A 22,485-nucleotide genomic window follows, 5' to 3' on the forward strand; every position below is an offset into this window, starting at 1 on the left:
GGGCGAGCGCCGGGCTCGGGGGCGCGCGGCCGGGCCTGAGCGAGGAGGCCCCTCCCCTCCCCTCCCCCACGCCGTGAGCGCCGAGGAAGGCGGGACGCCGCGGCCCGGCCCGCGTCGCCTCAGTTCCCGCCGCGCCCACTAGTCCGACCCTCGGGGCAGCACCCAAGACGGACGACTCGCCGCTCCGCGGGCCTCACGGCGTCCGGAGGTGAACCGGGAGGCCCCGCCCCGTGAGGCTGCGTCAGTGCTGGTGACGTCACGCCTGCATGACGCCAGCGGCCCGTGCGCTAAACCCGGCCTGGGCGTGCTCTGGGCCTCTGCGGAGCGGAACTGTCGGCCCTCGGAGCTCCTGAACCGACGGCTGACGGCGCGAAGCACCTGCGCCCGGTGAAGGTTTGTACCTCCTCTCCCGTGTCGGGTCTTCACCCGGTGACGCACCTGGCGTCAGCTCGCACCTGCCTCCCGGGCCGGGTGTCTCAGGCTCGCGCTGCGGAGACAGCGAGCCGAGCTCTTCAGCTGGCGCGTGCTACCCAGAGCTCCGGGGGCGGCCTCCCGAACCCCGCGGGAGGATGAGCGACGCCAACCTGTGTCAGAGCTTCGGAGTCCATGCACTGTGCGGGTCACATCCACTGGACGCCTCTGACGTCTGAGAACCGCCCGGAACGCAGCTCCCAGGTACGTCCCCTGCTCCGAAACCCCGCCCATCACCTGCGCAGGTGTTTCCTTCCTCCTGCCTCGTGCTTGGTTCTCTGGCGCCTCTGGCACCATTTCATCACGTGTCTTCTTCACACGCCCCGTCGCCCCGAGGGGTGAACCCACTCCCTGCGGCGGGGCCTAGGCCTCGCTCACCTTGATGACCTCCTCCTAATGGATAGCGCGACGATGTTTGTTGAAATGAGGGGACTGTCCGTTTTCTTTTTCTTTTCTTTTTTTCTTTTTTCTTTATTTTATTTTTTTGGTCAAACTAGATCTGTTTTGCCATCGCTGCCTTTTAATGCAAATCCAGTCATTTGATTTTAATGCCTATATAGTACACGTGTTCCCTGTTTTCAACAATATAATTGGATAAGCTCGACTCTATTAACTGTGATACAAAGCAGGATTTTAGGCGTTAGGAAGGCGAAAAAGGAGTCAGCATTCATATCTTTTTGGAAGAGGCAGGGAGGCCTCCAGGAGGAGAATGTGACGGTTTTTAATGAATAAATAGAAGCTAGTAATTTTTAAAAGTGTACAGGAGCACCTCAGTTAGCTAAGCATCCAGTTCTTGATTTTTGGCTCAGGTTATGATCTCAGGGTCTTGAGATCGAGTCTCACTTTGGACTCCATGCTCAGCATGGAGTCTGCTGCAGATTCTCTCTCTCTCCACCTCCCTATCCCCCTCTCCCTTTCTCCCTCCCCCTTCCCCCTTTTCCGTCTCCCTCTGCTGCCCCCCCAGCTCTCTCTCTCACAAATAAATCAATCTTAAAAAAAAAAGTATAGTACTAACACCAAAACCAACTGAAAGAGGGTTATAAAGCTCAAAAACATACCTAAGTAATTAACACAAGGTTTACTGAGGTAATAAAGGTGGCATCATAAGTCAGGGGGGAAGAAAAACTTAATAATGAAGGAGACATGACTGTGGGAGAAAAATAACTTCCATGTCCTGCCACAAGAAGTAACTACCTATGTAAAAAACGAAACCATAAGCAAACTGGAAAACAAATGCAAGTGAAAATTTAATTGATCTAGGGATAGGAAAGGGCCTTTTAATTATAAAAAAGAAGAAATTACAAAGGAAGAGGTTGACTTGACTGTAAAAATGTCAAGAAAACATGAAGTCAACATTGTAACATAGATTAGAACTTTAACGTGTTTAACATTTTAAGATCTAGTAATCATAGAAATGCAGATTAAACTTGTATTTTTCACCTATCAGGTGTTTTTGAAAACTTTTTTTAAAAATATTTTATTTATTAGAGACACACACACAGAGAGGGGCAGAGACACTGGCAGAGGGAGAAGCAGGCTCCATGCAGGGAGCCTGATGTGGGACCCGATCCTGGGACTCCAGAATCACACCCTGGGTTGAAGGTGGTGCTAAACCGCTGAGCCACCCAGGGATCCCGAAAACTTTTTCTTAAGTGTTGATAAATATGCGGTGAGTTTGTTCTTAAACATTGCAGATGGAGTGTAACTTTGTATGACCATTCTGGAAAACGTTTGGCAACGTATGAGGGTATGTGTACAGTGTCTAGAACACTAAGACAAGTACATGCTTAATAAGTATTAATAGTGTCTCATTATTTTTACTATTGTTATTATCGCTAACATCACACCTTTTAATCGACAGAGCAACTAGAATAGTATCTTGAATTTAGTGGATGTTCGTTAAATATTTGATTGGATAATTCTTCTTGTCTCATAAGCATTTTATAGGAAAAGATATAGGCAGAACCATATGATAGTTCAAAGAAACTTGTCCTTTATAACTTTAATGTTGTAGCAGGTTGACGTCATTAACTTTATAAGTAGGATACCTTGTACGTAGTAATAAATGTTTGTTATTGATAGTTAGCTATCTTTTGCTGCATATCAAATAACCTCACAACACACACCAAGGGCGCTAGGCTGGCTCAGTTGGTAGAACATGCAACTTTTGATCTTGGGGTGGTGAGTTCAAGCCCCATGTAGGGGTAGAGTTTACTTTAAAAAAAAAAACTTACTTGGGGGACACCTGGGTGGCTCGGTTGATTAAGCATCAGCCTTCAGCTCACATCATGATCTCAGGGTCCTGGGATGGAGCCATGTGGCTGGCTCCGTGCTCAGCAGGGACTGGGGAGCAGGGGGGGAGGATCAGTTTCTCCTCTGCTCCTCCCCTCAAATAAATAAAGAAGATCTTTAAAAAAAAAAAAAAGTATTTGGGACACCTGGCTGGCTCAATTGGTGGAACCTGTGACTCTTCATCTCAGTGTCTTGAGTTTGAGCCCCAATGTTGGGCATAGAGGTTACTTAAGAAAAAGTTATAAAAACAAACTTAGTGGCTTAAATCAATAAAAGTCATGTATTATCTCTCATAGTTTCTGAGTTAGGAATTCAGGAGGGGTTCAACTGGGCTTTTCTGTTTCAGTCTCCTAAGGGTGCAGTCAGATGTAGGCTAGGACTGTGGTCATCTGAAGACTTACTTGGAGCTGGAGAATCCACTTCCAAGGTGTTTGGTTCTTTCACATGTCTGGCAGGTTGGCTTAGCCTGTTGGCCACATGGGCTTTCCCACAGGACAGCTTGAGTGTTCGCACAGCATGGCAACTGGATTATTCTGGAGCAAGTGATCGATCTGAAAGACCAAAGCAGAAGCTGCAGTGCCTTTTATGACACAGCCTTAGAACTCACACATCACCTCAGCCATATTCAGAGCCAGCCTTGATTGAATTTGGGCAGGAGAGTAATGAAGGGCATGTGCTAGAAAGTAAGGATCAGTAGAGCCTGTCCTGGAGGCTGGCTACCACAGACGAGGATGACATTTTCAGCTGGAGAATTGTCTGTCTTCTTAAAAATGTGTAAGGATAGAAGCCTTTACACGTTCCTTTATAATATTGCTCAAGAAGTTGTTTCTTGGGGAGCCTGGCTGGCTCAGTCAGAAAAGCATTGTGACTCTTGATCTCAGTTCTAAGTTGGAGGCCCCCATCAGGTGTAGAAATTACTTAAAAATAAAATCTTATTAAAAAAAGAATTGTAGGGCAGCCTGGGTGACTTAACGGTTTAGCCGCGCCTTTCAGCCCAGGGTCTGATCCTGGAGACCTGGGATCAAGTCCCACATGGAGCTCCCTGCATGGAGCCTGCTTCTCCCTCTGCCTATGTCTCTGCCTCTCTCTCTCTCTCTCTCTCATTCTCTCTCTCTGTCTCTCATGAATAAATAAATAAAATCTTTAAAAAATTTGTATTTTAATTTCAGCCATGATCTCTCCTATTAAGTCTTGAGAAACAATTCTGTTCAAGACTATTGATTTGATACTGCTCTTTACAGCTTCTTTGAAAATTTCCCTAGTGATGGTACCAGTTACAAAACCATTGTAGTGGGGTGCCTGGGGGGCTCAGTCGGTTAAGTGCCCACTCGGCTCAGGTCATGATCCCAGAGTCCTGGGATTGAGCCCTGTATCCAGCTCCCTGCTCGGTGGGGAGCCTGCTTCTCCCTCTGCCTGCTGCTTCCCGCTGCTTGTGCTCTCCCTGTCTCTCTATCAAATAAATTAAATCTTGTTTTAAAAAACCCACCATTTTAGTGATAACAACCCATTTTGGGGGCAAAGGAACATTGAGAACAGGGCAAGGTGATCATTCATCTATTCTTGTCATTTATTTGATATACAGTGGACTAAATTTTATGTGGTCAATAGACATAACAGTAACATATACCAGAAGTAACCTTACAACTTAATGATTATGTCAGTTAATTATTACCCAGGTTTTATATTATTTGGTCTCACTTCCCTTGTACTGTTCTATTTTCTTGACAAAATATTGGCATAATAATAAAACTCATTGATTTAGCACTTATGTGCCAGGTGCTTTACATATCGCTAATCTTCCAACAAACCTTGAAAGGCGTAGTTATCACCCTCTGATTGTGGAATAATTAAGTAATGTGTCCAAAGTACACACAGTAACTGACAGGGCTGGGATGCAAACCAAGATCTGTGTCTCTTTCCGTCCTTGATCATAGCTGCTATTAGTGACTCATCCCCATCCACATGCCTCCCACTTGAGAGGTAAGAGACTTCCACATTGTTATTTAGGCATTTTCAAGTTGTTGCTGTAGGTATCTCCGTCACTATATTGACAGTACGGTTGAAAGGTATGATTTCAGTGAGAAGTCTTTTTTAGTTTACCAAGAGGAACCAGATATTTGATAGGAAACAATCTCCTTCATTTTCTTTCTTTTTCTTTTTTTATTTATTTATGATAGTCACACACAGAGAGAGAGAGAGAGAGAGAGAGAGAGAGAGAGGGGCAGAGACATAGGCAGAGGGAGAAGCAGGCTCTATGCGCCCGACGTGGGATTTGATCCTGGGTCTCCAGGATCGCGCCCTGGGCCAAAGGCAGGCGCCAAACCGCTGCGCCACCCAGGGATTCACCTCTCCTTCATTTTCTTTTCAGATTATTTACTAAAACATACCAGACAATTAGTGATACATTATACAGCTGTTTAGCACCTAACTTTCAACTAAACCACCTTCCTTGTTATATGTAAATAAAAATCTGGCCAGAGGCACCTGGCTATCTCAGTTGGAAGAGCATGCAACACTTGATCTCAGGGTTGTGAGTTCAAGCCCCACACATTGGGTGGAGAGATTACTTTAAAAAATGATGTCTTAAAAAAATAAAAATCTGACCAAAAAAATCCCAGTTGACATGCAAAAAAATCCAAAACTAATCCAAGCTTAAAGAAAGAAAGAATATTTTAGATCTGTTCTCTAATTAACCATTGATTAGTATTAGTATTGGTATAGAGGTGCATTGTCCAATATTTGGTAACCACTAGCGATATGTGGCTATTTACGTTTAAATGAATTGAAACTAAATAAAATTTGGAATTTGCTTCTTCATTTGCATTAGCCACATTTCAATTGCTCAGTAGCCACCCATGGCTAGTGGCTACCATACTGGATGGTACGGATACCAAAGTTTTCATCATTATAAAAAGTTCAATGAAACGCTGGAAAGAAGCAATATCATAAGAAAGAATCTCATGGATAAAACAAAATAAGCCAAAATGAGTGGCAAGGTCTATTATTATTTTAATCCTATTTCATATTTTCTTCTTGACAATATTCGTATTTATGCTTTCTCTTTCTAATGTTTTATGTGTATGTTTCTAAATAATTATAAATTTATTGAATATTTAATAGGTTTCAAGAATTGTGCTAAGTGTTTCATGTGAATTAACTCATTTAATTCTTAAGACAATTCTGTGTTAGTTGTAGAAAATCTGGAAAATATAAAAAAAGAGAGAAAACCAACCTTAATCCCCAAACCCAAAGATAATTGTTGTTGACATTTCTAGTGGATACTGTAGTGTGCTGCCCAGATTCCAAGATACAGCTTCCAGGAGTGTTGGCTGCTGATGACTCACAGTTGGATTTCTCTCCAAAACTGCCTTCTGTGAAGGAAACTGCCTCATGCTAGGTTATCTTCACTCCCTTGGGGCAGCTCAAATCCAATGGTCAGTTGTGGAGATAAAAGGCACAGTTCATCAATCGTAACAATCTGGGACATTCAGCTTTAGAAATCCCCATAGGACCAGTTAAAGCCTCTGTGGCAAGTGCCATGCAGTTTACCTTCCCCTGCCTAATCCTGCCTCTGTCATAGGTGCTGTTCCTGAGAACACTGTTGAGTAAACCACCTGCATGTAAATCCCTGTCTCGCAGTCTGTTTCCTAGAAAACCCAGCCTAAGTCAACATTGTCAGAATATGAGTTCCAGTTTTTTAATTTTTTGCATATGTCTGAATTTTAAAAATCTGTCCAAACTTTTTTACCCCAACAAATTTGATGTTTTCTTATCTATTGTTTTACATGTTAATTTTTTGGTTTATAACATTTTATGAATAACTTCGCATGCACCTAAGTATTCTTCTGTACCACCATATTTTTTTTTTGAGTTTTATTTAGATAGTTCCAGTACAACATGGGGCTCGAACAGGACCCCAAGATCAGGAATCACAAGCTCTTCCAACTGAGCCAGCCAGGTGCCCCTGTGTACCACAATTTTTTTTAACAGCCACTTGGAATTCATATGGCATATCATACTCCGTTATTGTATTCTCAGACATTTTGGTGTTTCCTGGTTTTCACTGTGGCAGACCCTAGAACTCAGCAGGCCAACACTCATTTCCAATTTTCCTCCTGCTTGCCTGCTATAGGTTAGGGAAACCAAATATTCCTATATATTTTGTCTTCCTCATCTTACTTGGACCTAGGACTTGTAGCATCTCAACCATCAGGAAAGGAAAGAAGCTGACGATTACTGAGGTTGAGGGGGATGTTGCAGGAAAGGAGACATACTGTATTGCCACCTTCCAAATAAGGTGGGACACAGGCTCGTCCCCCTGGGCCTCTCATAGTGTCCCATGCCACAGCAAACCGTGGCCCCGAACCATTGCCCGTAGGCTGCAGGCACTGAAGCGGGTCGCACAGTGGAAAATAATAAATAAGGTAAGACAGCCAAAACTGGTAACATTTTCTTGCCTATCCTTTCTGCTTTGTGAGCAGTGAGATGTCTAGAGCTGTAGTATCCAGAAGGAAAAATCAAGAAAATTCAGGGCCTTTGACCTTGAGAAAATTCAACATTTAAACACCAATGCCAGCAATGACCTATCTCTGGATTTCTTGTTATGATGAGAAATAACTTTTTTTAACCTCCTTGTATTTGGATTTTCTGTTATTTACAGCTAAAATCACTTATAAATGTCATTGTTCCTGACATGCATGATTAGAGGTAAAGCAGTAATGAACATTGTGGGTAAATACTTGAACAAAAACAACATAAAAATCAGGGAGGAAGAGAATTACGACCCTGCATTTACAACATTTCTTCTCTTTGACTATATGCGGCTCCGTTCTTAACCTTCCCACTTTTTTTTTCCTTGTGGGGACCAGAAAAATAACATACATAGGCTTCCTAAATTTTTCCAAAACACAATAGTAGTTGGGAGAGGAAATAGACCTTTTTATACATCAGAAACTTATCTCTCCAAATAGGATATTTTAGCAAATGCACTCTGCCATGGTGTTCATGTCCATTAATACAGAATCAGCAAGGCTTTTTGGAGCAAGTATTGTGTGAACTGGGGTACATTTTAGGCTAAGTCATAAATTAACTCCATATATTTGACTGGAAATCATTAATATCTCTAGAGTTAGGATATTTTATCTTCTCAGAATAAGCCTGGAGAATCAAAGAAGCTGAACTGAACTATCATTTGGAGTAAAAAGAGCACTGTTAAATGCAAAATAGATACTGAGATTGTGTTTGATTTCAGCTTTCTAGTGGCAGGCACTTGACAATGCAAAACCTGAATCTGGTGAGTCTATTTCCATGACTACCACTTACTCACGCAGTCTTGAGGCTGTTTCTCATTCTGCAGCCCCAGAAACCTTAGCTTGGCTCATTCTGGTTCAAAGTAAAGGCATGAGGATGCTTTTTGATATTGTAGTGAATCAGTTTATTTAGGACCTGAAGTGTTGCAAGTTAAAGATGTTCTGGCTCATTCCCAGTAGTGTCTTTTGGGGTGGAAGATAGCTCCAAGTCCGCCCAGACTGCTTGCAAGTTGCTCCAGACTATACTGCCCTTCTGTGCAGACTAAAACTGAACTGGCGTAAGCAACAAAGTGGAAAAAAAAAAAAAAAACAATCTTAAGGAAGTCATATATCTGATAAGGGTATCAACATTATATTTAAAAAGTCCTATAGCACAGCAACAGAAAATATATATCTGAATTTTATTTTTTTATTTTTTTATTTTTTTTTTAATTTTAGGTAGGCTCCACACCCAACGTGGGGCTTGAATTCATGAACTTTGAGATCGAGTCACATACTTTACCAACTGAGCTAGCCTGGTGCCCTTTATATCCCAATTTCAAAATGGGCAAAGAAGATATACAAATTGCCAACAAGCATATGAAATGATGCTCATATGAAATGATGTCACTAATCATTAGGGAAGTACAAATCAAAACCACAGTGAAAGGTCACCTCATACTCATTAGGATAGCTACTATCAAAAGAACCAGAAAATAACAAGTGTTAACAAGGATGTGGATAAATTGGAACCCTTTTGCACCATTGGTAGGAACAGCTCTTTTGGAAAACAGTGTGGTTCCTAAAAAAGTTAAAAATTAGCATTACCATATGACCCAGCAATCCCATTCCTGAGTGTATATCCAAAAGAATTGAAAACAAGATCTTGAAGAGATACTTACGTGCCCATGTTTGTAACAGCACTATTCATAATAGCCAAGAGGGGGGAGCAACCCAAATGTCCATAAACAGAGGAATGAATAAACAAAACGTGTCATATCCATACAATGGAATATTATTCCGCTTTACAAAGGAAGGAAGGAAATCCTGTCACATGCTACAACATGGATTTTGAGGACATTATGCTAGGTGAAATGAGCTAGCAAAGTCACACACACACACAAAAAAAACACCATATGATTCCACTTACGTGAGGTGTCTAAAGTAGTCAAATTTACAGAAACAGGTTGCCAGGGACCAGGAGAGGAGAGGAAGTGGGGAGGGAATGGGGAATTACTATTTAAGAAGTGTAGAGTTTCAGTTTTTCAAAATGAAAATGTTCCGAAGATTGCCGCATAGCAATGAATATATTTAGCACTGAGGAGGAGGGGGAGGAAGGAGAGGTGAAGATCGTTAGTGACCCACTATACTTAAAATACTGTCTTGGTCCATTACAGAAGACATTACTAACCCCCATAAATTATATTATTCATGGCCCATTTTGCATTTTTATATTTTGTTGCTGTGTTAGGTGCAAGAAGTAGGAACCACTCACACCATTTTAAGCAAAAGGGGATTTAATACAGGGAATGAGGAGCTGAGCAAATCATTGGAAAGAGTTATTGGGTCCCTCAGGGCATCTCCAGGAATGATTCCTAGGACTGCTGTTGTGACCTACTGGAGGAGCTGCTACCTCTGCAATAATCAGAAAGGTGCCCATCAGTGGACTCCATTGGTACTGCGGAATTCAAAGACATGCCACTGTAGCTGTGAGCCAAGGACTAGAAAGCACTGCCACCACTGTGACTACCTCTCAACACCCATGAAGTTAGTACCTAGACACTGAAATAATGCTGCAGAAAAGCCAGATGGGTCTACAGTGAGTTTGCATCAGAAATAAAATAGGTGACTCCAGCCTTGCATTCACCTTTCAAGTGCTTCTAATTGGCAAAAGCAAAACTCTAGCTGCAGAGAGGTGGGGGAAATGTAGTTTTTCCTTCTTTAGCCCCTGCAGGGTCAGAAAACACACTAGAGGGCAGCCCCAGTGGCTCAGCGGTTTAGCGCTGCCTTCAGCCCAGGGCCTGATCTTGGAGACCCCGGATCGAGTCCAACGTCCGGCTCCCTGCATGGAGCCTGCTTCTCCCTCTGCCTGTGCCTCTGCCTTTGTGTGTGTGTGTGTGTGTGTGTCCTTGAATGAATGAATGAATAAATAAATAAATAAATTTTCTCTATAAAAAGAAAACACACTAGAGGTCTGGAGTGGATGCTGAGAGCCAGTTCAGAGCACCCACCCCAGCTGGTTTGTAGCTGTAGGCTTTTTCCAACACTTCTTATCCTTGGCCAACTCCTTATTCTATTATTGAGGAACCTTCTCTGACACTCCCTTCGTTCCCTCCACTAGCACTAGATAGGATGCCCTTTTGTGAGCTCCCATAGCTCTAAGCTCTAGCTCTGCCATGTGTATACCGCTCCATACCGTAAGATCCTGGTTTCTTTCTCCAGTAGATAGCAAGCTCCTTGAAAGTCCAAACTCAGTCTTATTCGTTATTGTGTAATTGGTGTGTATTTGTTGAGAGTGATGGTTACTATACTATAACACCTCAAATAGTATCTCTTCTGTTTTTATTGTTCCATATTCTTGTGTGCTAATATCTGTATACAGTGAAAGCTCAGTAAACATTAACTTTCTGGCTTTCATTTAGGCTAAGCAAAGAGAAATTCCACCAATGCTGTATTTGTGTGTATTCTTTTTTTTTTTTTTTTTAAGATTTTATTTTTGGAATCCCTGGGTGGCGCAGTGGTTTAGCGCCTGCCTTTGGCCCAGGGCGCGATCCTGGAGACCCGGGATCGAATCCCACATCGGGCTCCCGGTGCATGGAGCCTGCTTCTCCCTCTGCCTGTGTCTCTGCCTCTCTCTCTCTCTGTGACTATCATAAATAAATAAAATTTTTTTAAAAATGTTTAAAAAAAAGATTTTATTTATTTATTCATGAGAGACATGGAGAGAGAGGGAGAGACATAGGCAGAAGGAGAAGCTGGCTCCATGCAGGGAGCCAGATGCGTAACTCGATCCCAGGACCCTGGGATCGCACCCTGAGCCAAAGGCAGATGCTCAACCACTGAGCTACCCAAGTGTCCCATGTGTATTCTTATTTGACTCTATACTTATATAGATTGGTAAATACATGGAACCGCTAATGTTTTTTACAGTTTCATCATACGTGTTTAAGTATATACACTCAAGTGAGTGTATGTATAATCCTCACAACTGTCCTATTAGGGAGACACTATTTTTATTCCCATTTTATAGAGGAAGAAACTGGGGTTTAGGCAAGGTAAGTAGGTTATCCACAGTTAGACCAAGTGGCAGAGCTGGGACTCCCCTCGGGGTCTGGCAAATATGAAAATCTGTACTCTTAGCCATGATGATGATGATGGTGATGATGGTTGTGATAACAGTGACAGCTGATGGTTCTAGGCATTGTGCCAGGCAGTTTAAATTTTTATTTATTTATTTTTAGAGTGAGCAAGTGTGAGTCAAGGGAGGAGCAAAGGGAAAGAATCTCAAGCAGACACCCTACTGAGCTTGGAACTCAACACAACTCAGTACCACGACCTGGAGATCATGACCTGAGCTGAAATCAGGATTTGGACACTCAACCGACTGAGCCACCCAGGGGCCTCTGTGCTAGGCATTTTACATGTGTTATCTTAAGTAATATATTTCCTTACATAGAATTGATGCTTAATAATTGTTACCTGTGGTAAGGTAGACAAACGTCTCCATGTCTGTGGGCTCTCCCACTGATTCACTGTGTGACTTCAGGCAAACTACTAACCCTTCTGAGCTCCAGTTTTCATTTCTGCAAATCAGTGAATGATTTTAAAAATACTTCTAGTTCTAAAATTCCAGAACTCTGAACCAATTCTACCTTGTTTTTCATTCCATAATTATTCTGTGTAGTAAAACTTTTCTTATCCTGAATTCTAAGTTTCTATAGCATCTTGATTTTGTTTTATTGTTTTCTCACATCTTCACGGTACTTAGTCCAGTGCTCAGCCTAGAACATAACAGCCTCATGGAAGTGTATATGGAGATAATGTTAATTGAAATCTATCCAAGGGGAAATATCCATCTTCACAAGAAGCTGTACTTATTGTCGGATGTTACCTTCCTTTGGAGGTGACATTCGAATGAAACTTAGGGCTGCCTCAGAGATAGCCGTATTCAAAAAAAAAAAAAAAAGAGAGAGAGAGAGATAGCCATACCCAGCACTTTTGGAAACTTTTCTGTGGTCAGAGATAAGATTCTTATCCTTAAAGCAAAGTTGTGGTCACTGCCTAAGAGTCTACTCCTATGATTGAATACAGATAGGTTTATGAAAATTGTACTGGGTGCATATAAAAAGAGTTCCTGGCCTGCGGATGATGCCAGATGTGGTAGGGCATTTTCTACAGGGAACCCGTTTTTATTCTTCGCCCTATCTCTTATAGGACAATCAGAAACTCACAAATAATTCCATAGCTTTTCTGAATCTTTGAGGAATTACTTATTAGAAAATGAAGTTTAAAAGAAAGAACTAGAATTGTCCCCAAACCACTGAGTGGTTTATGCGCAATGCAAAATGATTCTGAAACTTTGACTTTACATCTGTACTTAAGATAGTCTCAAGAAAAATAGTACCTTAAATACAGATCAAATGGGAGAGTTAAGCCAAAAAGCAGGTGAACAGCGAAAGATAGTAAATAACTTTTTTTTTTAGATTTTTGTTTATTCATAAGAGACTCACAGAGGCAGAGACACAGGAAAAGAGAGAAGCAGGCTCCCCATGGGGAACCTGATTCAAGACTCAATCCCAGGATCATGACCTGAGCCAAAGGCACATGCTCAACAACTGAGCCACCCAGGTGGCCTGATAGTAAATAACTTTTAGAATAGTTATTTTTAGCTGCTATTTTACATTTTAGGGGAATGGCAAAATTCACCTCTTCGGCAAATGGAGCTTTTGTTTGAGAAGCAAAAAAAGAAAAAGTTGGCCTTTTGGGAGGTGGTCAGTTCATATGGGAGGAGGTTTGACAATGAGAATTGCACTGCTTGGAATAATAGAATTTCAGAGATTGGACCTGAAGAGCTCCTGAAGGAAAGAGGTGAAGAAGGAAGTCTGAACAAAATGGCAGCAAGCAGGCCCTGAGAAGAAAACCACAATGAGAAATTCCCTTTGTTGAAAACGGCCAAACAACTTTTAGATAATTCTGTTTCCTGCCCTATGCTGTATTATGTCCTCTGTTATTCCCAGACTTTCTTGAAAAGTCTGTCATAAACAACCACTTGTATATAATGGTGCTTGGAGAATAAATGAGGAGGTGGCAGTTGTCACAGGTAGGATGAAATGGGACACAGAGAAGACAGGAACCACCAGTAAGACGTGATCAAAGGGAATATATTCCTTGGGGAATATACCTATAGATGAAAAGGTTGGATGAACTTAGAAGCCTGGGACACTTGAGGTCATTCCAAACAATGCATGAAGGGTTAAAGCCTGATCCAAAGCAGGGGAAAACTCTTGAACTGTGCAGGGTCAGCACAGATGGGTCCACTTGCTTTCGGTTCAGTTTTCTTCAAGAAATGACTATAGACTTGAAAGACCTGAATATAGAGAATCCATAGAGAAAATTGGAGACCACCGTTAAGAACCATTCATCTGATTGGAGAAACTCCATTTTTAAAACAATAATAACAACAAATAGAACTTTGTAACCCATTCATAAGTGGATCTGTGCATTTCTTAGTAACTGTCACCATGGTAGCAAGACAGTTCGACAAGGGCGCCTTCTTAGCACAGTACATAAAAAGGGGAGAGAGAACTGCTAATCTTGTACTGCCTTGTACCTTCTGTATTTAATTGTGCTGATCCTGTATTCCTGACTATTAGCCTCTGACACTTCTCTCCCTAATAGCATCAAGTACAATGCTAGGAATATATTAGGCACTCAAACATATACACTGATTGGCTGAATTAAATGAGTGTCTCTCCTATGTCTTCCTTTCCAATCTATAGAGAGTGTCGACTGGCAGAAATTTGATTTTACAATGGCTCCTGCATTTGTCTGGGGGATCAAAACTAGGCCATTCTCTTGATTGCACTGGCCCAACATAGATTTCAGGTGGAGAGGGTGAAAGGACGGTGATTAGGTATTCTCAGATACTGTAGTATTGGAAGGCTAACATGGGAGTGTGGGTAGAAGCGTTGAGGGCATTCAAGTCTGGGAGCTTCGTGTAGGACTTGCATGCAGCACTGTTTCCTGGTACAAACACAACTTTGGCAGCAGTTCCTGCAGTGTTTAATATTAGGCCTGGGTGACTACCCTGAGGACAAGGAGCTCCACCGATTCTGGCTTCAAACCAAGAAGGCTTTTAAGCCCCTAACCTCACCTTATAGCCAATTCATATGCAGCCTGGGAAGTCTCCTCATTATGGTCCCTTAAATTAATGATAATCTTTTACTATAGCCTTTTCTCTAATACATTCCTACATTTCAATTGTCATCTGTATAATTGCTCTCCATTTCAGTTCCATTTTTACTCTTAACGTTTTGTTATTTCACATTTTCTTTTAAAAGTTTGTAACTATAGACACACCCTCTTTATTTTAATAGCCAGCAAACCCATGTTTGCTACTTTAAAATATGAGTTCTGGGGCACCTGGGGGCTCAGTTGGTTAAGCATCTGCCCTCAGCTCAGGTCATGATCCCAGAGTCCTGGGATCAAGCCCTGCATCGGGATCCCTGCTGGTGGAGGCGGTGGTCTGCTGCTCCTTCTGCCCTTCTCCCACTCATGATTTCTCTGTCTCACTCACTCTCTTTCAAATAAATAAAATCATTTAAAAAAAAAAATCTGAGTTCCTACAGTTTCAACAGATCTTCAAAGTGTGCCACCTTCAGTTTACTGATTGATATTCTAATCATGTTCAAGACAGAAATCAGCTGCAAGAATTTGTCTCTGGAATTCTTTAGCAGTAGCTTTCTGTTGATAAAGCCCACATTTGACGAGTTTGGTGGGTCAGCCACGGAGGCGTGGTAACCATAATGCCATCGCCCTCTCTGGGACAGACTGAGCAGGACCAGCCTCCTCTGGAACAGCTGCAGCTTGTCACTATTCCCAGAGAGAAACAGGTTAAATCCTTCTAAACCTGCTAAGGAATTTGACCTCAGTCCTTGAAACTAGAGTGTAACTTGAAAGTATAATTGGTTGCAAATGTGTTTCATTTTTCCTCACATTACTCTTGAACCCCTGTGAGACAGAAAAAGGCGTTTCTGTTTATTTACATAGATTCAGATCACCACTGTTGATAAACTGGACTAACTCCATATGAAATTTGGGGAGCAGACAAATAATGGGACTTCATTTTATTAAAGGAATGGTTAGGGCCCTAGTTTGAAAGTCAACGAATACACAACTGATGTGGTTATAGCATTTAAGTCTCCTCTTGATTTTTTTGCCAGTGTGTTTAGCGCAGTGCTAGGCACAGGTGCTCAGTGAAAGTTGAATGACTGAATGAGTGAATGAATGAAAACCTCTTCATAATGTGACTCCTACCTGCTTTTCCAATTATATTTCATATGTATATAGTGTGTGTATATATGTGCACATATATATATACACACACACATATATATAGTAGTTCACACTCTGGTAAAACAGCTGTTCCATTTTCCAGAAACCTCTCCTGCTTTCCCACTTCTGTACTTTTGTGGTTGCCATACTACTACCTAGAATGCTCTTCTCTCATATCCTAGACTATGAAAATGTTGCTGTTTCTCATCTCAAATGCCACTTCATGAAAATTTTACCAATTCCTTCAATAAGAGAAAAGCCTTTTCTCCCTGTAATTCACAAATCTTTGAACCTCCTGGTCATTTATTATCAACCACCTTTTGTTGTATTTATTTCTGTGGTTAACTGATTCCTCTTGCTGTATAGTAAGCTTCTTGAAGATGGGCACTGGGTCTTATTCTTTACAGTGATTAGCACATAGTTGATACTCAAGAACAAATTGCTGAAATAATTTTAGTAATCAGTTTTACTAATGCTGTACTATGAACTCCAGCAAACATTTTTTATCATTTTTCTTAATAAAGTAAAAATGTCATTCCCATATATTAACATTATTTGAGCTCCAGAACTAGATTGAAAATGTATCTTTGTTGGGACGCTGGGTGGCTCAGTGGTTGAGCATCTGCCTTCAGCTCAGGGCGTGATCCCGGAGTCCCAGAATCGAGTCTAATATCGAGCTCCTTGCATGGAGCCTGCTCCTCCTGTCTCTGCCTCTCTCTCTGCCTTACTCTGTCTCTCTCATGAATAAGTAAATAAAATCTTAAAAAAAAAAAAAAAGGAAATGTATCTTTGTCAACATATTCTTTCTAGTTAATTCTTAGGAGATTGAAGCATTTGTTTAGACTCTTCTTTTGTGTTTCAAATGATCATGGACCTTGTTTGGTTCTTTTGGTGACATCATTAGCATCATTAAAATTCCTATCTTTTGAGTATTTTTCCTTAAGTATGTATATATCATTAAATTCTTCACTGATCATTCCTTCTTGTCTACATTATTGAAAGGTGTCAGTTCCGTTTATTCATCCATTTGGGTATGAGGCAAAGGTCTTCATAAAGACTCTTGGGGCTGTGCTTTCTGCATAATATTAAATGTTTCTTTCTACAGATGACCTCTTCTTGACACATAATGATAAAACCAAAGATTCTCTTCCAATTCTTTTTTTAAATTATCTATCACCACCTGCAAGGCATAAAGAGAGAGGAAATGGAGCACAGATTATCCCAGAATTGAGTCTGGAAGTCATTTGAGATACTTCCCTCTTGAAAGCAGAAACTCTGCTATGTGCTTTATTTCCTAAAATTTTTAGCCTTCCTGAAGAAGATTTGGGAGATTCTAAGAATTTAAGACAAAAGATACAAAGAAGTGGAGAAAGTTGTCCTTCACAAAATTTAGGACAGTCTTTATTCTGACCAGTGCATAGGTACTTTACTGGATTACAACTTTCCTAGGCTCTTAAAAGCATCATTCCTACAATAAGTGCTCCTCCAATCAAGCTTTCCCCAGGTTTTGTTTCATTTTATATATTTTTTAATTTTTTAAAGATGTTATTTTTAAGTAATCTCTGCACCCAACGTGGGGCTTGTACTCACAACCCCACCATCAAAAGTCACATGCTCCACCGACTGAGCCAGCCAAGTTCCCCTCTTATTTAAAAAAATAAAAAATTCTTTTGAGTAAGAAGAAAAATTTAGATTGAGGAATTTCAGCTAACTAGCCAGCTGGTCTAAAAGAAGAGAGACAAAATGATTGCTTCCCTAGGGAGCTTGGCTGGGACTGATGAAGATCTTCACAGCCTGGTGACCATGCAGGAACCCACTACTGGAAACAACATGGATCTGGGTGTATCTGAGCACATGGGCTGAGTTCCTGGCTTTAATTACAAACCACCAGGTCAATGGGAGTTTATCGTTGCTTACATCACACATCTGTACGACATCTAGACCTCCTCACCAGCAAGTCCCAACAACAAAGGCCCATCTGACCACAGTCCTCTTCCAGCTCTTTTCAATTGAATTTTCCAAGTTTACATAGCTGAATCCACTAGTAAACTTCTGAGAGGAACCAGTTTATCTGGTATCTACAGTAGAGGCTGGCAAGGACCAAGTAGCCTGTAGCCTGTTACTATTTATTCTTTAACAGCTTTATTGAGGTATCAGTCACATATCATACAATTCCCCCTTTTAAAGTATACATTTCATTAGTTTTTAGTCTATTTACTGAGTTGTGCTACCATCACCACAGTTAATTTTGTGACATTTTTATCACACCAGAAAATCTAACACCCATGAGTAATCACTCCTCCAAATGTAATTAATCACTAATCTACTTTTTTCCGTATAGATTTGCCCATTCTGAGACATTTCGTGTAAATGAAATCATACCATGTGTGGTCTTCTACGACTGATTTCTTTTACTTAGCATGTTTTCAGGACTTAGCCATGTTGTAGCACATCGATACCTTGTTTCTTTTTATTGCCAAATAATTCATTATATGGCTGTTTTCCCATTTTGGTTATGAGTAATGCTACCATAAACGTTTGTTAATGATATTTTGTGTGAATATGTGTTTTCATTTCCCTTGTGTATACACCTAGGGGTGGAATTGCTGGATCATAGGATAACTTTATGTTTAACTTCTTAAGGAACTGCCAGACTGTTTTCCACAGCTACTGTGACATTTTATATTCTCACCGGTAAAGTGTGAGGGTTCCAATTTTGCCGAGAATTGCTGTTATCTTTTTTATAAAGTCATCTAGGGGGTGAGAAAAGGTATCTCATTGTGGTTTTGTTTTGCATTTCTCTAATCTGATGCCAATTTTTTATATAGTCTAAAAACTAAAAATGGATTTTAAATGTTGAGAAAAATATTTCATAATACATGAAAATTATCTGAAATTTAAATTACAGTATCTATAAATAATCTAAAATTTAAATTTCAGTCTCTATCAATAAAATTGTGTTGTCCTTATCTCATTATGTATTGTCTATGGCTGCTTTTCTCACTACAATGGAATTAAGTCATTACAACAGTGACTGTATGGCCTGCAAAGCCTAAAATATTTATTATCTGACCATTTACAGGGAGAGTTTACCAACCCCTGGTCTTCAGTATAGTTGGATGAGACCAGAGGCTCTGGGGTAGGAAGGAGGAAATATGCCCAGTGGGAATGAATTTTCTCTCTCTCTCTTTCAGGTAGGCTCCCCACCCAGTATTGGGTTCAGAAGCTCACAACCTGAGATCAAGAGTCACATGCTGTACTGATTGAATCAGCCAGGAGCCCTGGATTTTTTTTTCCTTAGTAAAAATAGAATGCAGGCTGGCAAAATGAGAGGAAACAAATCAGGTGTTGTCCCCTGAATCATTATTATAAGATCTTTCCAAATCTGGGCTCTCCCCATCTTACAAATTTCTCCCAGAATTCTATTCCTGATCTGCTGCTCTGATATTATACTGTTTATCAGAATTGTCTGAGAGTCTCCCATACCCACAAACTCTCTTAGGACCATGATATGACAGCATCTTATAGCACTCACCTACCTACCTACCTACCTTCCTTCCTTCCTTCCTTCCTTCCTTCCTTCCTTCCTTCCTTCCTAACTTCCTAACTTCCTAACTTCCTTTATTTGAGAGAGAAAGCACAAGTATGCATGACCAGGGAAGGGGCAGGGGGAGAAGACAAGCAGACTCCCTGCCAAGCTAGGAGCCCAACTCCGGTCTCCTCATGACCCCAAAATCATGACCTGAGCCAAAACTGAGAGTCGCAGGCTCAACCAGCTGAGCCACTTGAGTATCCCAACACTCAACTTTGATAGAACTAGATCACCCAGCCCAAATTTCAGGATTCCTCCCTCCCTCCCTTCCTCCCTCCCTCTGTTCCTTCCTTCCTCCCTTCCTTCCTCCCTCCCTCCCTCTCCATGCCCAGTGTAGACCAACATGGGGCTTGAACTCATGACCCTGAGATCAAGACCTGAACTGAGACCAAAAGTCTGACTCTTATCCAGCTGAGCCACCCAGGTGCCCCCGGAATTCTGTGCTTTCATTTATACTTTCTCTTCTACGTGGAATGCTTTTCTCTTCTCCAAATTCTAGACACACTTTATTACTGTTATTGTGAGATGTTTCAAGCCTACAGAGAAGTAAAGAGAATAATATAGGAGTATCTGCACTCATCAACCACCGAGCTTTGTCAGATCTGTACTGTTAAAAATTATTACAGACTTAGGTATCTTTAAAACCTCCTCAAAGGCAAAATCTTCTAAATAGGCCTCTTTGATGCACCTCATCAAAATTAAGCTCTTCTTCCTATGATTTCCTGTAACACTTTTTTTGTATCCCTGTCACCTGACCTATTCTGCCCTTGTGAAATATTTTGAGTATTCCTTACTATTGGCGTTCTCATAGTGGGGCACAAAGGTTACTTTAGGTATTCTAAGAAAAAGACATAAAATGTAAAAACTGTATATTTAAAAATGTACATTAGAAATATATGTACACACAAGAATTTAAAAATCTATATCTAGAACATCAACTGCATGGTTTCCCAGATGTCCTTCAGGACATGGCTAAAGCAGGTAGATAGATACAGTAGAAAATTATTCAGTAAATAATAATGTTAGAAAAATAGTAAATAAAAATACAGATGATATAGCAAAAATTTTGAAGATTGTACTCAAACCATTTAGCTTAGAAAAGTTAGCTTGTTAGAACAGGGACCCAATTTTATTTATTTTTGTACCAAACTAACTCAGAAAAGATGCTTATTGAATTGAATTGATTTCTCTCTGGGATGAGATCCTTGAAAATTATGTGGAACCTCCTAAACCTTTCACAGACCACTTAAGAGATTTTGCCCACATTGACTGTCCCTGGCACATGTGCTAGGGACAGATGGTGCTTTTTCCCCCTCTCCTTTTCCTGTCCATTATGAGACGTTGCCCCAGTTGGGGCTTGATGAAGTATGAAATAATGCTAGTGATAATCCTGTTCTGAAGGAATGAGGACTCCAGCTTGCCAGGATGTTCTCATCAGCATCACTTCAACAGACCAATCTCAACAAATTTCAGTTTGTGGATCACTTTAGTTCTTGGATCTGGTCCACTACACACACACTCTCTCTTTAGGCTCAGCATACTTTATGTTTTAGAGAAATATTTCTTGGTCTCCTTAAAATTCACTATTTTGTGGCATCTTTTCATTATTGTTAACACTAAACCATCCGAAGTCACATTGGCAACTGAATTTAGTCTTGAGACTTGGCAATGAGGAATCACTTTATAAAACCCAATGCACGATGTTAGCCAAATTATGTCATAGAGTTACAAAACTCCTGTCCTATCCTCCAATGTTTCTGAGGAAAAGTGACTCTTTCAGAAGTTTCGCTCCTTCTACCCTAAAATGACCTTATATGCTCTCAGATATCAGAGGAACCTAATTGTGATAAAATCTTTCACTTTATTCCCTTTCTTTTAGCCTGCTTTTTGAGGTGGTATTTTGGAAGAGTGGGGAGTAGTGGGGACCCCTAAGGCCTCTGAGTCATAAAAGGAGATAGAATATGTCTGAAGTTTGGTTTAACCCCCAATACTGGACTAGATGAGCCTCTGGGGGAAACCTTTGAAGCTTCTATATATGGCTTTAACATCTTTGTTTCCTAATTCCTACGAAGGCATAGGTCTTTGCTGATCTTAAAACTCCTTGCCAGGACTAGCTTATAACCAGGACACTTTTATAAATGAAATAGGGGGTACTGGGAAGAAAAAGGCATAAACCACCCAGGGAAACCATGATGTTAAGTCACTATACTTGAAACAGTTGCTTAACCTCTACAGGAGACCCTTTCACATTGGAGACTAATTTTCCACTGGAAAGTCTTTAGGGTTTCTTAGAGAATTTAACATTTTGTTTTCATTTTAGTGAGATGCCTGTGTTTGCATTGTTTATACTGATCCATTGTTTGTTCCCTAAGTGGAAAAACTCTAATTGTCCCTGGCCAAAAAAGAGAACAGAAGCAGACTTCACTTACAGGTAGGGAAATGTTCAAGCCAAGCCAAGTAAAGGATAGCATGGCCTGTAAAGAATGACCTGTAGCAATTCTGAAAGAGAAGAGTGAAACATGATAGGATACTGAACTTGGGGTACCTGGGGGGCTCAGTTGGTTGAGCGTCTGCCTTTGGCTCAGGTTGTGATCCCGGAGTCCTGGGATTGAGTCCCACATCAGGCTCCCTGCATGGAGCCTGCTTCTCTCTCCTCCTATGTGTCTACCTCCCTCTGTGTCTCTCATCAATGAATAAATAAAATCTCAAAAAAAAAAAAAAAAAGGATACAGAACTCAAGAGGCTATGTTGTACATTTTACTGTATGCATTTTGCAAGAGGAGATGGAGGTTCAGCAAAACAGCATGTGTTACATTAATGATAGTAATTTGTATTTAATTTTATAAAATTTTCAATCATAAGTTTGTGTAGATTTAAGAAGCATAAGAAGTTTTCTTACAGCTAGATTGACGTTAGTACATATTAAAGAAGCGTGACAACAAAAAAAATTTAATTTTGAAGGTCCACGGGAATTTTAAAAGTTTAAGAGTCAATTCTCCTGATAAGTGCAAAGTTTTGCTTTTATTTCTTTTTTTTTTCTTTCTTTGTCTTCCTAACCCTATTGTGCCCTCTGGTGGTTATAGTTGCTAACAGAAGTAAAATACTATATACACATTTATAAATGTGTCGCTTTCACATTGGTTTGTAGGTCAGCTGTACAGCAGACAGAATAATTTCCCTGTAGAAACAATGTAATACACAATGGAGTTCTTGCAGTATAGCCCACAGAAACCCACAGTGGCCCTGTGTCACTTGATCTACAATCTCCTCCGTCCTCCACTGCCTTCC

General features: G+C 40.8%; 1 protein-coding gene, 1 long non-coding RNA gene and 1 other non-coding gene across 10 annotated transcripts in view; 2 read left to right on the forward strand and 1 right to left on the reverse strand.

Moving 5' to 3' along the window:
• The first annotated feature begins 43 nt into the window (after positions 1-43).
• The window catches only part of LOC140642469 (uncharacterized), a 120,046-nt gene continuing 97,604 nt past the window's right edge, over positions 44-22,485 (forward strand). For 3 of the 5 annotated variants that reach the window (XR_012038886.1, XR_012038888.1, XR_012038890.1), the window contains exon 1: positions 44-675. This is a non-coding gene — a long non-coding RNA (uncharacterized lncRNA). Of the gene's footprint in view, positions 676-18,799; positions 18,951-22,485 lie in introns of all 5 variants that reach the window. The other 2 variants (XR_012038889.1, XR_012038887.1) reach the window with 2 other exon arrangements.
• Positions 3,191-22,485, reverse strand: part of C11H12orf56 (chromosome 11 C12orf56 homolog) — a 112,722-nt gene continuing 93,427 nt past the window's right edge. Inside the window, exon 13 of one of the 4 annotated variants that reach the window (XM_072843103.1) lies at positions 3,191-3,314. Coding sequence is in view for 2 of the 4 variants with exons in the window: in XM_072843107.1 (XP_072699208.1) it covers positions 8,313-8,345 (33 nt within the window). In the remaining 2 variants the exon portion in view is untranslated. Of the gene's footprint in view, positions 3,315-8,204; positions 8,346-22,485 lie in introns of those variants that run through there. The other 3 variants (XM_072843107.1, XM_072843094.1, XM_072843105.1) reach the window with 3 other exon arrangements.
• On the forward strand, positions 7,060-7,171 carry LOC140600592 (small nucleolar RNA SNORA42/SNORA80 family). Its single transcript, XR_012003785.1, has one exon. It is a non-coding gene; the product is annotated as a small nucleolar RNA SNORA42/SNORA80 family (small nucleolar RNA).

The sequence above is a fragment of the Canis lupus genome, chromosome 11 (genome assembly GCF_048164855.1).
Source record: "Canis lupus baileyi chromosome 11, mCanLup2.hap1, whole genome shotgun sequence".
Taxonomy (NCBI): Eukaryota; Metazoa; Chordata; class Mammalia; order Carnivora; family Canidae; genus Canis; species Canis lupus.